The sequence below is a fragment of the Miniopterus schreibersii genome (assembly GCF_964146895.1).
Source record: "Miniopterus schreibersii genome assembly, chromosome: X".
Lineage (NCBI taxonomy): Eukaryota > Metazoa > Chordata > Mammalia > Chiroptera > Miniopteridae > Miniopterus > Miniopterus schreibersii.
In genome coordinates, this window is record NC_138104.1 from 26211331 (window position 1) to 26226364 (window position 15034).

The 15034-nt window shown below is 38.7% G+C and overlaps 1 protein-coding gene across 2 annotated transcripts; it reads left to right on the forward strand.

The window, feature by feature from the left end:
- The first annotated feature begins 1724 nt into the window (after positions 1-1724).
- On the forward strand, positions 1725-10136 carry SERPINA7 (serpin family A member 7). Of its 2 annotated transcripts, none has more exons than XM_081125450.1 (5): positions 1725-1761; positions 3311-3946; positions 8019-8292; positions 9031-9178; positions 9900-10136. In XM_081125450.1, exons 2-5 carry the CDS (start codon positions 3328-3330, stop codon positions 10101-10103), a joined length of 1245 nt encoding a protein of 414 aa, XP_080981576.1. In that variant the 5' UTR covers positions 1725-1761; positions 3311-3327; the 3' UTR covers positions 10104-10136. The 2 variants fall into 2 exon arrangements, with proteins under 2 accessions (XP_080981576.1, XP_080981575.1); XM_081125449.1 differs by having other exon boundaries at positions 1758-1770.
- The last annotated feature ends 4898 nt before the right edge of the window (positions 10137-15034 follow it).

Sequence of the window (15034 nt, forward strand, 5' to 3'; positions counted from 1 at the left end):
TTAACAGGTGTTGGATTTCTGCTATGTGCAAGGCACTACATAGGAGTTTTTGGAGATCACCTCTAAATATCACTTGATTCTCCCAATAACCACGTGATGTGGGGATTGTTAACATTCCACTATGGATGTGAGGAAACTGAGTTTCAGGGTTATTAAGTAACTTGCCCCTAATTACAGTTACTAAGTAACAAGACAGGACAGGAGCACAGGACTCCAGAGCTCAGAACAAGGGAGTCTTCAGAGGAGGGATGCTCTTCTCACATGTCAGCAATCAACCCCTGCAGTTACTACTGGTTAGCAAAGCTCAGTGAGTCAGATGCAGTAGAAAACATGCTGTGCCATTGTCTGACTATGCCACCAGAGGGCACAGGTTTAGAAGATTTCTTTCTAGACTGTCTGCCTGTTTTCCTGCAGCAACTGCCTATAGCTGAAAGAGCAGACGATGTGTGGTACACTGGGAGTGAGCATGGACCCATTCAGTGTTGGAAGATCTAAGCTTTCCACTGCTTTGCTATGGGACACATGCTCCAGTGTCCATCCCATATGTGAGGGGTGCACTTTGCTATTCAGTTTGGGCAGTGGATGTCGGGTAGTTAGAATGTTCCCTTGGGTTCAGGGCTGACATTTAATATTCGCCTCTGAAATCCCAGTCCTGAGTGTGATACTTTTCACATAGTAGGAGCTCTGTTTATGTTTCCTTGAGAAGATAAAATGTCACAACACAATCATTCTCTATCTAGTCACTGACTTGTCAAACTCCCTTAGTGACTTTCTAATCCCCTCATGTTTAAGTTGCACTATTTAACCTGACTTCCAAATTCCAACATAGAATGCAGTCTAGCCTTTTCTCCAACTAACCTAAATTCCAGAACCCCTGCTCGTCACTTAACATATACACATCCTTAATGTAGTCCTGAAGCAATCAGCATTTGGAATTAGATTTTTCACATCATGATAACTACTCAATAAGCAGGAGTTGCTAATATCACTACTGCTACTACTGGAGCTAGAAACTGGCAGAGGCAAAGTTGAAGTCAGGTCTCCTGCCCAAGTCCAGTGCTCTTTGCTCCCATTGCTTCTTTGCAGCACTCACTTCAGTACAGTGAATATTGGACAGTGAAATCTTTGATTCCCCTGGCCTTGTCTTCTCTTGCATGCCCTTTTGGAGTCCTGCTACCCAGGAGATAGCACAGGGGATTTTAGTAATCAGAGAGCAGGACTGGTTTTCCCTTGAGCATAGATGTGTGTAGCTTCTGAAGTCTAGGATTGAAAGCTACTTTGACATCATCCCTCCAAGCCAATACATAAATAATTTCTACAGCACCTATTAGAGAGGCTCACCCAGCCTCTGCCTGTGTGCACCTTTCCATTAAAATGCTGATGATCCTAGCACCTTTTGGCTCTGATAGGGAGAACAGTCTTTGTCCTTCTACCTCTTGGCCCTTTTTTCCCTTGTGTCCATTCTGCCTGCTGAAGACGCATATTTCCTAGCACAAACCTGGGTCCTTTGAGCTTTGAAAATCCTTTCTGTTTTGTTATAGATGACAGATCTGGCAGCCAAAGCAATTATTCAAAGTTCCATCCATATAATTTTTTACTTTCTTCCTTTTGGCCTTGGTTTAGTGCATCAGCTTTGAAAATATCATCCCATGGTTGATGCTGGGGTTAATGAATAACTAAGAGTGCTCTACTTTTGCAATACGGGGCAAGTTATAAAGATGGAAATATTTTGCTTTCTGGGAGATGCAAGTGGCTTCTTTGGTATGTGCTGTAAGTACGTTTTTTTCTCTTTGGAAACTTTGAACATTTCTATCAGCAAGTCAGAATCCCAAATAACCATGGGCGCCAAATTCCTAGCTCCAGAGGTCAAGGTCTAAAAGTGGTCATCTGATAATTGACTTCCTATCAACCTCTGTGACTTTTATGGAAAGAAGACTCTGGTGACAACGTGGAGATTGGATAGAAGGGTAGAATCAGTATGACCTGTTAGGAGCTGGTAAAGTAGTTCAGGCCATGAACTGAGGCAGTTACAGTAGAAAGGGAGAGAAAAGAGTTTTGATTGGTATTTAAGAGATAGTACTCTCATTAGATAAGGGAAATGAAAATGAAGGAAGCCCCAAGGATGACTCCTAACTTTCTGGCCTGGGAGTCTCAGTAGATAGTGATATAGGATAATGATGAGGTACAGGCTTGAATCCTAGGGAGATGTTGTGTTTACCTTTGGAAACTTTAGATTTCCAAATTCATATTGAGGAATGTGTGGAACATTATGGTGGATATATCCAATAGGTAGCTGGACAAATGGTTGTAAACACAGGAAAGCAATCTAGATTTGAGTGTATAGTTTTGTGTGGTGGCAGTTGTGTTCCTCGGAGTGGATGAGATAACTCAGGAAGAGAATGGAGGGCTGTGGAAGGATTCCTGCTTTGACTCCATGGATTTCTTCTTTTTGAACACATGTCCATGGTCATTGGATTCTACAGCCAAATTCCTTACTCCACGGCCTTCTACTCTTACCTGCTCATGAATCTCACATCATATTTTCTAGTTTCTGCTCTAATAATTAAGTAATTAAAAAAATAACATGAATGAGTGTAAAATAATAGTGTAAGATGTCTTGCAACTTAGAAAGGATTCTTTAGATGATACTGATGGTGACAGAGATCTGAAATACAAAATGTTATGCTTTTATCTTCCTGTTTTTTGAAAATACCCCTGTGGCTTCCATATGTTGCATTAATTTCTACTTATGACCTTGTATATGGCTGTATAAACCACCACCCCTCCATTCAACTAAACATATCCTGTGAAAATTATTTTTCTTTTGTCTTTTATCTAAATAAAAGTACTGGTATTCTCTCATCTCATTTTTACAGAATTTTAAGAAAAATGTCAAATTAAAAATACCCCAAATTCTAATCTACAAAAAATAATGTAAGCAGAGGGAGTACTCCACTAGCTTATCTGAGGATTCTTCTCTCTCCAAAAGGCTGCCTCTGGTTCAAATAAAAAGAAAGTCAATTTTCATAAATTGAATTTATTCACCGAGTTTTCATATGTCGCTATTACATCTAAATGACAGTTCATGTCATTATTTCTATGGACCCAGCAAGCCACATTTCCTACTCCTTATCCCTAGATGTTTCATTGGTTTTCAGGGAAGAGAGACCTTGACAAGGCCCCTCATTAGCACACCATTAAATGTTTTCTATTGTTTTACTAATCATAATGGGCAATTATTAGGTGTTTCTGGTTCAAAGTTTTCATCCAGCTAAGATCCACAATGGTTCTTTCACCTCATTTCTTATAGATTACCATCCTTCCAAAATGCCACTGTTCCTCTCTCTGGTTCTGTTGATATTTGGGCTTCATTGTGCACCACTTAACAGCTCTGAAGGCAAAGTAACCACCTGCCATTCCCCCCAACAAAATGCCACTCTCTATAAGATGTCATCTATCAATGCTGACTTTGCATTCAACCTGTACCGGAGGTTCACTGTGGAGACCCCAGATCGGAACATTTTCTTTTCTCCTGTGAGCATTTCTACAGCTTTGGCCATGCTATCCACTGGGGCCTGCTCCAGCACCCAAACTCAAATTCTGGAAAGCTTGGGGTTCAACCTCACAGATACTCCAATGGCAGAGATCCAGCAGGGCTTTCAGCACTTGATCTGTTCACTAAACTTTCCAAAGAAGGAGCTGGAATTACAGATGGGAAATGCCCTCTTTATTGGGAAGCAGATAAAACCATCACCAAAGTTCTTGGATGATGTCAAAAACCTATATGAGACTGAAGTCTTTTCTACCAACTTCTCCAATGTTTCTGCAGCCCAGCAGGCAATCAATAGTCATGTGGAGAAGCAAACCAAAGGGAAAGTTGTGGGCCTTATCCAAGACCTCAAACCAAGCACCATCATGGTCCTGGTGAACTATATTCACTTTAAAGGTAAGTGTCTAAGATGTCCATTTTTAGTTCAGTGATCTGATAGTTTGGTGGGGCATTGGGAGGAGCTCATGGTCTCTTCTCACTAACATCAGTAGGTATCCTTCATACCATAGTGACCCGCTCCACTGGATATAGCTGTGTGTAGTTTTGGATGTTCTAGAAGGGACACATAGCTCTGTGGATGAGACCAGAAATTTTCTAGGGAAAGGGCACTTTCAGAGACGTGAGTAACAATGATATGATCATCCTGCTCACATCTAGCTAGAGCATCATGGTTTCCAAAAGATTTTGTGATTTTGCTGTGCATTCTTAGGCATGTTACATACATACTTCTGTCATTTACTATGCACCCACTATGCACCAAGCACCATGCTATGTGTGTGGTTTACACACATTGTCTCATCTGATCCTTACAAGTGCCCAGGTTCACAGAATTACTAAGTTTCAGAGCTCGTATTCTCACCCAGGTTTGTCTGATTCTAAAGCTGGTGCTTGTAACAACAAGAATCATGTAACTCTTTTCTGAAGGTGCTGTACCCAAATGATATCTCCTGGTTCTAAAGCACATGTCAGCCATGTTTGGTGGAGGAGTGAACAATTCTTGGCCACAAACCACACACTTGTAGACGGATAAAACGGCAGAACAGATCTTTTGTCTCATTTCACCCTGTGTGTTGGATGTGCTTATACCTTTTTACGGAAGAGGAAACTGTGGCTCTGATGGGTTTAGTGTAAGTATAGTGGTTTTGAACACAGGTGGAACATCTGTTGAATATGGAGTTCAACATTACTGGGTGTGACTCTTGGCTCTACCACTGGCTAGCTAGGAGATCATGTAAACACACTTTCTCTCCTTGAACCTCAGTTACTCATTTGTAAAACTGGTTAAAAGTAGGTACCTACCTCTGAGGTGGTCTTAAATACTAGATGAGATGGCTGATGGAAAAGCTCAGACTGGTACTAATACTGGTTTAAAACAAACAACTTTTTTCTTTCTTTCTTTCTTTCTTTCTTTCTTTCTTTCTTTCTTTCTTTCTTTCTTTCTTTCTTTCTTTCTTTCTTTCTCTCTCTCTCTCTCTCTCTCTCTCTTTCTTTCTTTCTTTCTTTTTCTTTCTTACTGAATAAATTTGTTTCTTATTTTATTTTATTTTATTTTATTTTATTTTATTTTATTTTATATTTTATTTTATTATCTTTATTGTTGAAAGTATTACAGATATCTCCCAATTTCCCCCCTCTATTGATCCCCTCCACCCTGCACCTGCCCCCTCCCAGGCCCTTGTCACACTACTGACTGTGTCCATGGACTATGCACACATGCATATAGGTTCTTTGATCATCTCTCCCTACCCACTCCCTCATCCCCACCTTCCCACTGAGATTCATTAGTCCGTTCCATGCTTCTATGTCTCTGGACCTATTTTGTTCCTCAGTCTATTTTGTTTATTAGATTCCACATATGAGTGAGATCAGGAAGAATCTGAATCAGGAAGAATCAGAAAACCTGAATAGGCCAATAACAACTGATGAAATCTAAGCAGCAATAAAAGAATTGCCAGCAAACAAAAGCTGGGGGCTTCACAAGGGAACTTTCTAATTCTTTTATTTTTTAAAAAATATATTTTTATTAGGGGGGTGGGACAGGGTGGAATAGGTCACTGGGGAGAAAAAGGGACATCTGCAACATTTTGAACAACAAAAAATTAAATTTAAAAATTTAAAAAAATATAAATATATATATTTTATTGATTTTAGAGCAAGAAAGGGAAAGTAATAGGGTTACATAGTTTACTAAAAATGTTTCCTGCTTTTTGGGATAGGCCTGTAGTGCTATGAAATTTTCTCTTAGGACTGCTTTCACTGTGTCCCATACATTTTGGGTTGTTGTGTGTTCAATTTGTTTCCTGGAAGTTTTTGATTTCTTTCTTGATCTTATTGGTAATCCATTTATTGTTTAATAACATGCTATTTAGCCTCCATTTGTTTGAATGTTTTTGAGCATTTTTACTGTAGTTGATTTCTAATTTCATGCCACTGTGACCTGAGATGTTTGATATGATTTCAATCTTCTTGAACTTGAAGAGACTTGTTTTACATTCAAGGTTATTATTGATAAACACTTATCTTGTTCTGGAGACTTCTCTTGTTCTTTCATTTGGGGCTTGTTAATTCTTTATGCCTATGTTTCTCTCTCTTTCTGCTTCTAATTATAGCAGTTCTTTTAACATTTCTTGCAATGCTGGCTTGGTGGTGATAAATTCCTTTAGCCTTTTGTTGTCTGGGAAGCTCTTTATTTCACCATCTCTCTTGAATGATAGCCTTGCTAGATAGAGTAGTCTTGGTTTCAGATCCTTGTTTTGCATTGCCTTGAATACTTCATGCCATTCCCTTCTGGCCTGTAGAGTTTCTGATGAGAAGTCAGCTGACAGCCTTATGGAAGTTCTTTGTAGGTAACAGATTGCTTTTCTCTAGCTTCCTTTAAGATTCTCTCTTTGTCTTGAATTCTTGGCATTTTAATTATGATGTGTCTGGGCATGGGCCTCTTTGGATTCTTCTTTCTTGGGACTCTCTGTGCCCCCTAAATTTGTGTGACTTTTTCCTTGACCAGGTTAGGGAAGTTTTCTGCCATTATTTTTTCAAATAGATTCTCCAAACCTTGCTTACTTTCAGCTCTTCTGGCACTCCTATGATGCAAATATTGCTACATTTCATGTTGTCCCACAGCTCCCTTAAACTGTCCTCATTTTTCAATTGTTTTTTTCTATTTGGATGTCTGATTGAGTGATTTTATCCACCCTATCTTCTAATTCACTGATCTGATCCTCTGCTTCCTCTAATCTGATGTTTATTCCTTCCAATGTATTCTTTATTCCTGCTATGTCATTCTTAAATTCCTCCATAGTTTCCCTTTCTTTTTTTATGCTGTTGAGCATCCTTACAATCAGTATTCTGAACTCTGTATCTGATAGATTGCTTGTCACAATTTCATTTAGCTCTTGTTCTGGTGACTTCTCTTGTTCTTTCATTTGGGGCTTGTTTTTTGTCTCCCCATTTTGGCTGCCTGTTTCTATGTATCAGGTAGATATTCTAGGACTCTCAGTCTTTTTGGATGGTCTCTGGTGTAGGCCAATGTCAGACAGTTTTTGACTGGCCCTGACTACCCTGTTTGGAGCTATCAACAACCTTTGGCTTGAGGTCTCCTCTGCTGGGGCTGGGTGCATTTGGACAGAACCAAGATGCAAACCAAAGTCTGCTTTTCCAAGGCCTGGGTCCAGAAGCAGCTCAGGCAAAGACCCAAAACACTCTGAAGTCTGCCTCTGCCTGCAGGCTTATTAATCTGATTCTCTTAATGTGTCTCCAGCTATAGAAACTCCACAGGGTGGGAGGAGAGGTTTTTCCAGCAGGGTCAGGCAATTGTTCCCCACCCAGCAAAGGCAGAAAATTGTCTGCCTGAAAAAGATGTCCTCTGCAGTATGGGGGAATGACTCAGCACAGAAATTCAGAAAGGTGCCCTCTGAGCTCTATCTCCAGAGCCCACAACCCTAGATTCTCTTCACACAGCTCCAGTCCACTCTGCCCTCCCCCTGCTGGAGTCCAAGGTGAGTGGCTGCACACAAAACTTTGTGAGTTGGCCCTTTAAGAGGGTGTCTGCATTGCCAGCCATTTCTTCCTGGCAGACAGAAACACAGCTACTTTTCACAGCCAGATGTTATGTGGGTACCTTTTTCAGTTCTGGTGATCTTGGCTGGGAAGCCCAGCCTGAGTTTTAGGCCCCAGAGTCCTCAGTGTGAACCCCCTACAGCTGAGATATCCTTCCAGATCTTCAGTTGCTGCCTATGGGAGCCCAGCCTGCCCTCTTGTACCTCCACACTTCCTACCAGTCTCTATGTGGTCTCCACTTTTATTCCTTGGTTATGAGGGTGCTTTCCAGCTCGTGTTCAGTTGCAGTTGATTATTCAGGATGCTTTTTCTATATTTTAGTTATAATTCCAGTTTGGTCCCAGGAGAGTGTCAGTGTAGCTTCCACTTAGTCTGCCACCACCTTTAATCTCCTCTCTTTCTGTATTTCAAGCCCAGTGGGCAAATCCTTTTGATCCATCCAAGACAGAAGAGGGTTCCAGCTTCTTAGTGGACAAGACCACAACAGTGCAAGTGCCCATGATGCACCAGATGGAACAATACTATCACTTGGTGGATACGGAGCTGAACTGCACAGTGCTGCAAATGGACTATAGCAAGAATGCTCTGGCACTCTTTGTCCTTCCCAAGGAGGGCCAGATGGAGTGGGTGGAAGGGGCCATGTCATCTAAAACACTGAAGAAGTGGAACCGCTTACTGCAGAAGGGGTAAACATCTTAGATGATGTGAGAAGTTGAGGGTGGGCATAACCATACAGGTAAGATTGAGTTCAGCAGAAAGGCAGAGGCAGGAGAATCACCCTGAAGTACTTAACAGTTGTGTGATGACCACTAAAGTAAACAGAGAACATACTCTGTGCCAGGCCCCTTGCTGGGCACTTTACATACTTTATTTCATCTAAGCACATCAACAAACCAGCAAGAAAGATAGTATCATAGAAATTTTTCAAATGAGAAAGTCAGGGCTACAAAGATAAAATGAACTCTCCAAAGTCAGCCAGCAAGTAAATTGATGCCTTCCCAGAGGCCAGCTAATGTTTGGGGGAAGGGTAAGATTTTTACATTAAGATGTGGGATGGACAGCCATAATGGGCTGGGAGTGCTGGATGGAAAACAATAGAATTATCCATTTGCTTTTGTCACCCATTGAAATTCATGCCATTGGGTCCTCAACCTTGGCAATACCCCAGATATATTTCTTCTTGATTATAAGTGAATCACATCTCCCTACTTCCAGTGCTGTACTCCAACATTGGCTGATCCAAAGCACATTTCTTCCAGGATAACTTCTGTGGTTTTGGTGCCATGTGTTGACTCACATAGCAATGATTGTTAATATCTTGGGGAGGATCAGAGTTCAATATAATACTATGGCAACAGAGAGAGGAAGGGAATCATGAGTTTAGTGTGCTGATAGTCGTGTGTTCCCTCCCCCTCCCCCCACAGGTGGATTGACTTGTTTGTTCCAAAGTTTTCCATTTCTGCTACATATGACCTTGGAACCATCCTTCTGAAGATGGGCATCCAGGATGCCTTTGCTGACAATGCAGATTTTTCTGAAGTCACAGAGGACAATGGTCTTAAGCTTTCCAAAGTAAGTTGGTAGATTAGAGTCCTTGAATGTATGAGCTGGAAGGGCTACTGAGAGTCAGTTCATTAATGAGGATTCTGAAGCATAGGGAGGCAGAATGACTCCTCTTAGGGCAGGTTCACCCCAGGGTTATTGTTATTTTTCCTAAGCAAGTCACTGTAACAGTTACTTCCATTCATGACTTTCATGTCCTAATGATTCTGATGGAAGAACTTCAGAATTGACACTGATGAGATACAGATCTGGAGGAAATGGTGGGAGCAGGGGAAAGCTTAAGAAGTGACTTATAGCCCTGGCCAGTGTGGCTCAGTTGGTTGGAGCATTTTGTGCATCTAAGGGTAGTGGGTTCAATTCCTTGTCAAGGAACATGCCCAGGTTGTGGGTTTGATCCCAGGCCTGGGCATGTATGGGAGGCAACTGATTGATGTTTCTCTCTCACATTGATGTTTCACTCTCTCTCTAAAATTAAAAAAAAAAAAAAATTCAAAAGTGACGTATAGAGGCTGAAAGCCATGGAGAAAGACATGGTTCTCTGACAGCTAGCTCTAAAATAACCAGATATTCATTAATTACACTTAGCCAAGTAGCCTTCATATTCTAGCACCATCAACATAGTATGATAAAGGAGTAGTTCCTTTTTCATTCTCATTGCTTGCTTCCAAAGTATTCCAAAGACTATTCCTGCATCTTGAGGGGATCAGCAGTGTTTGTTCTCCCCCTACAGGCTGCCCACAAGGCTATGCTGCACATTGGTGAAAAGGGATCCGAAGCTGTAACTGTCCCTGAAGTCAGATTTCTGGATCAGGCTGAGATAACTCTCCTTCACCCTATCATCCAATTAGATAGATCTTTCCTATTGTTAATTTTGGAGAAAAATACCAGGAGCATTCTCTTTCTAGGGAAAGTTGTGAACCCAACAAAGGTGTAGTTGGGAAAGAGGCTGTTTGCTAATTGCATGTACTTATTGCTATGGGAAATAAATAGTATAGCCTGATATGATTATGTGGGCTGGATGTGCTTTCCTTTGGGCAGGGGTAGAGATTGGATCCCAGTTGAACTACACTGGATGTGAAAGAGGTCACACCTGTGACCAAATATTCAGATAGTCCATGATTAACTCATTACCCAAAGCACAGGAAGTCCCCCTGTCAGTGCATTACTCTTTATCAGAAATCTCCCCACTTAGTTAGCTCCAAGGAATTTGACTGGGCTGGCAAATGCTCCCTCTTCTGCCCTCCAGAGGATAGTTGAAATGCAAATCAAGTTCTTATATCCCAGTATTCTAATAATAAGATAAATGAATATAAAACAATGCAAATACAGTAGATTATATGCGAACTTCTCAACCTCCTTCTTTCCATCCCATCAGAATAGTTCTTTGTGTACTTGTCAGAACTGCCATCAGTAAATTGTAAAAATGTGCTTCTACTAGAGGACTGAGTCACAGACTGAGAGTTACTGCTAGGAATATAGCTTTTGTGACTTAACAAGTATGGGACAAAAGAACAAGAGAAACCAAGATCAACTTTTCTATACAAGCCCACCTCTCCCTCAAAAATTTTCCTTATTGGTGATTTATAAGCTTGGAGTGGAGAAATATAGTCATTCATTCATATCATATCTCATAGCCCTTCCTTTTCTATATTATAGTCAGACTCCTTTCCAAATGTTCCACCACTATACTACTTCACTAAAGTACAAATCTCCTGATTAGTTTGTAATTTTTGTCTACTTTTACCAAAGTTTAATATCTCCGTATTCCTAGATCCTCCCACAACCTCCCCTTGCCTGTGCATGCCATCCTACCTACCTCAACGATCAAACTAGATTTCATCTTAGACAATTTGTTTTTAAAGCCGAGTATTAGAATTCAGTACACATAAACAGGACAGTGCATGTTAATGATGTGGTATTTGAAATTCTAGCCCTAAGGTGAAACTCTTCAGTGACAGGGAAATAATAACAAATGCATATGCATTTTTTCAGATATTGAGCTTAAAGATTGAATTAAATATGTATGTCTAGAAAAGTATATAGCTCATATTCTAGTGTTTTCTTATTAGACACATTTGCCTGGAGGCTTGCTTATTCTTGGTATAGTTTACATTTTGGTTTTATGGATAAGAAATTGGAAACCCAAAGAAAGAAAGTGACTTGTAGTACAAAAAATTCATTGCTAACATAGAGTTTGGTTTCACTGAAGTTACATTACAATCCTGGCTCTGTTACTTATACTGTTTTGTGATCTTGGACAAGGTACTAAAGCTTTCACATCTTATTTTCTTCATCTGTAAAATGGGAATACTAATAATATCCATGTCATCAGGATTTTGTAAACATTCCATGCTGCAAAATATCACAGAGCCAGACATCTGACAAAAAGCCTTGTAAATATTAGTAGTTATTCCTTTTGGTCAACATCAGACAGTGGGCTGGTGTCAGAACAAAGGTTGCAGTGTGGGTGTCCTGGTTTGTACATTTATGTTTTCTAGTTCAGGCCCTATCTCCAGAAGCCAGAGTAAATGCCATACGGGCCCCTTACTAAACCTTCCCAAATGAGTTGGATGAGAGGTTGTTCTGGGAGGAATATCAGTATCTTCACGGGTAATCAGGAATTACCAAGACACTGTCCTTCAAATAATTCATGTATCTCATTGTAGACTAAACCTCGTTCAAATCATTCATTCTTGTGGCTAGATCATGAAGAACTACCACTATTAACCTTATAAATCTCAACTCATTTTAGCCAACTAGAAAGAAAAGATAACTTCCTTAACCTTATAAAGGTTATCCATAAAATAACTATAGGAAAAATATAACTTAATAGTGAGAGATTGAAGCAGAATTTCTTTAAAAAATTGATCAAAACAAAAATTTCTATGTTATTGCTCCTATTTAACATTATACTGGAGGTCTTAGTCAATGCAGGAAAATAAGAAAAATAAATATTATAAAGGATGGAATGGAAAGGGAGAAACAAATCTGTCTACACAGAAGAAAAAATCTGTGGATAAACTTTTAGAACAAAAGGGAGAAAACTTATTGGGGAACAGAATACAGGAGAGTAGTGTTATCAATCATAAAGAATTCATCAACTCTATCTTTTTCTATTGTGATAGAATTACAACCACATAGCTTCCATGCTACATTACATTTCCTAGCCTCCCTTGCAGTTAGGTGTAGTCATAAAACTAAGTTCTCATCAATGGACTATGAGTGTAAGTGATGTTTGACTGCTGACATCTTTTAAGTTTCACCTCTCCTTCTTCCCCTTGTGCCCTTCATCTAGGCAAACTGATAAGAAAACCAAAGTATTCCCTTCTTTGATACCAAGGAGGGAAACAAATTTGGGACAGGGGTCCATTCTGTGTCTGTAGGATGGCCACAAGAGATGATGAGTTCTCTTTTTGCCTACAATACCCTGAACAGAAGAATCCTGAAATGTCCAGGCAGAATCTATGGCTTACAGTTCAATGGGACTCTTGCTGAGTTTCATGGCAGAAGTGTTTGCCCTTAAGGGATCATGACCTGAAACCATTTATGTATAATGTAATTACTGATGAAAAAAGACTTACATCTGTAATTTTGCTGTTTGTTTTTTATATGTCATATATGTATTTGTTCCTCAATTAATCAATTATTGCCTTCTTTTCTGGTAAATAGATATCTTCTGTGTATCATTTTATTGTTCTGGTCATTTATTAAGCCATATGGTTTTTAGTTATTTTGTTAGTTGTTGCCCTGAGATTATGATTAACATCTTAATTTATACTAACTGATTTCAATATCATATAAAAAACTTTGTTCATATGTATCTCTCCCCCAATAGTGTTATCACAAATTATATCTTTATTTTTACACATAATATGACCATCATCATAGATTTATAATTATTGGTTTTTGTAGTTGTCTTTTAAATCATATAAGAAAAGAGAAGTGTTACAAACAAAATACATTAATACTTATTTTTATCCAATTACCATTGATGGTAATTTTAATTTCTTCAATTACAAGGCAGAGTTGGACAGAATAAATAAAAATCATAATCCAATTTAAGACTCTGTACAAAAAACTCACTTTAGATGCAAATACACAAGTAATTTGAAAGTAAAAGGAAGAAAAAGATATTCCAAACAAATAATAACCCAAAGAGAGCTGGTGTATCTATATTATTATTAGACAAAAAATACTTTAAGACAAAAGTTTTTACAAGAACAAAAGGACATTATGTCATAAAATTTCAATTCATCAAGAAAATATAATTGTAAACATATATGCACCTGAGAGCAGAATCCAAAGTATATGAGGCAAAAACAGAGAGAATTCAAAGAAGAAAGAGGCAGTTCAACAATAATTCTTGGAGGGTACAATACTCCATATGCACTACTGGGTGGAACAGCTAAACAAAATACCAGCAAGGAAATTGAAGGTTTAAATAATTCTGTAAAGCAGATAGACCTAACAGACATATATAGAACACACCACCCAAGGACAACAGAATACAAGTTTTTTTTTTTTTTTAATGTATACATGGAACCTATTACAGGATAGACCATGTGTTAACCCATAAAACTTGTCTCAATACTTTAAAAAAGATTGAAATAATATAAAGTATCTTCTCTGACCACAAGGAAATATAATTAAGAATCAATAACATAGGAAAATCTGAAAATCTCAGGAATATGTGAAAATTAAACATTACACTATTAAACAACAAATGAGTTAAAGAAAAAAATCATAAGATAAATTAGTAAATACTTTGAGATAAATGAAAATAAAAAATGGACATACCAATACTTAAGAGATGTTGCAAAAACAATAGTTAGAGGAAAATATATAGTGGTGAACACCAAGATTGAAAAGAAGAAATGTCTCGATAATCTAACCTTATATTTTAAGAAACTAGAAAAACAATAGAAAACAAAACTGGAAGCAGACAGAGAAAAGAAATAATAAATATGATATTAGGAATAAAGAAAGTTGAGAATAGCAAAACACTAGATAGGATTAACAAAACCAAAAGTTAGTTCTTTGAAAAGATTAACAATATTTACATACTCTAGGTAGACTGACCAAGGGAAAATAACCAAATTATTGAAATCAGAAATGAAAGTTGAGACATTAGTACTGACCTTAGGGAAATAAAAAAGGATTGTAAAGAGAATACTATATCTTATTGTATTCCAATACTTAGATTACATAGATAAGATGAAAATTTTCTAAAAAGATAAAATGTATAAGAACTAACTCAAGAAGAAATATAAAATATGAATAGTCCTATAATAAGTAAAGAGATTGAATTGGTAATTTTCATGGGAGTTAAAAGTTTTTCTTCCTCCCAGGTCTCACCTGCCCAGGCTTCCCCCTTCTCTCAGGTGCTTAGAGAAAGGCAGGGCTTGGGTACCATATATATATCACTGTAGATGAAGAAATAAAGGCTCGGGGGCTTAAGGGACTTTCCTCAAAACACATGACTTTCTGTGTTGAAACCAGGATTCTTACCAAGGCCATCTCACTTATGAGCCTTTGCTCTTGGCTAGGACCATACTTATTTCCTGGGAAATAGTAGGAGAAAAGACAGTGCCAGCAGTAATGGTACCTTTCCAAAGTTACTTCCTGCTGCAGTAGGAGGCCACCCACAAAGTAAATAGAAATCAATAAACAAAAGCAATCAGAAAGTTTCTCAGGTTTTGAGAAGGAGCCCTGAGTTTCTAAGACACCAGTTGGAAATTTGGAACTTGGTATCAGAGCCTCAACATCTTCATCAGAAGGGAGGGAATCACAAATCCTCTTGATGATGCATTTGTTCACTCATTCATTCAACAGACATTAATGGAGGGCTTACCATGTGCCAAAATA

Excerpts from the sequence above, each read along its gene's own strand:
- SERPINA7 (XM_081125449.1), top strand. Across the intron at positions 8,293-9,030 it reads AACCGCTTACTGCAGAAGGG|GTGGATTGACTTGTTTGTTC; the intron begins GTAAACATCTTA and ends CTCCCCCCACAG. Across the intron at positions 9,179-9,899 it reads ATGGTCTTAAGCTTTCCAAA|GCTGCCCACAAGGCTATGCT; the intron begins GTAAGTTGGTAG and ends CTCCCCCTACAG.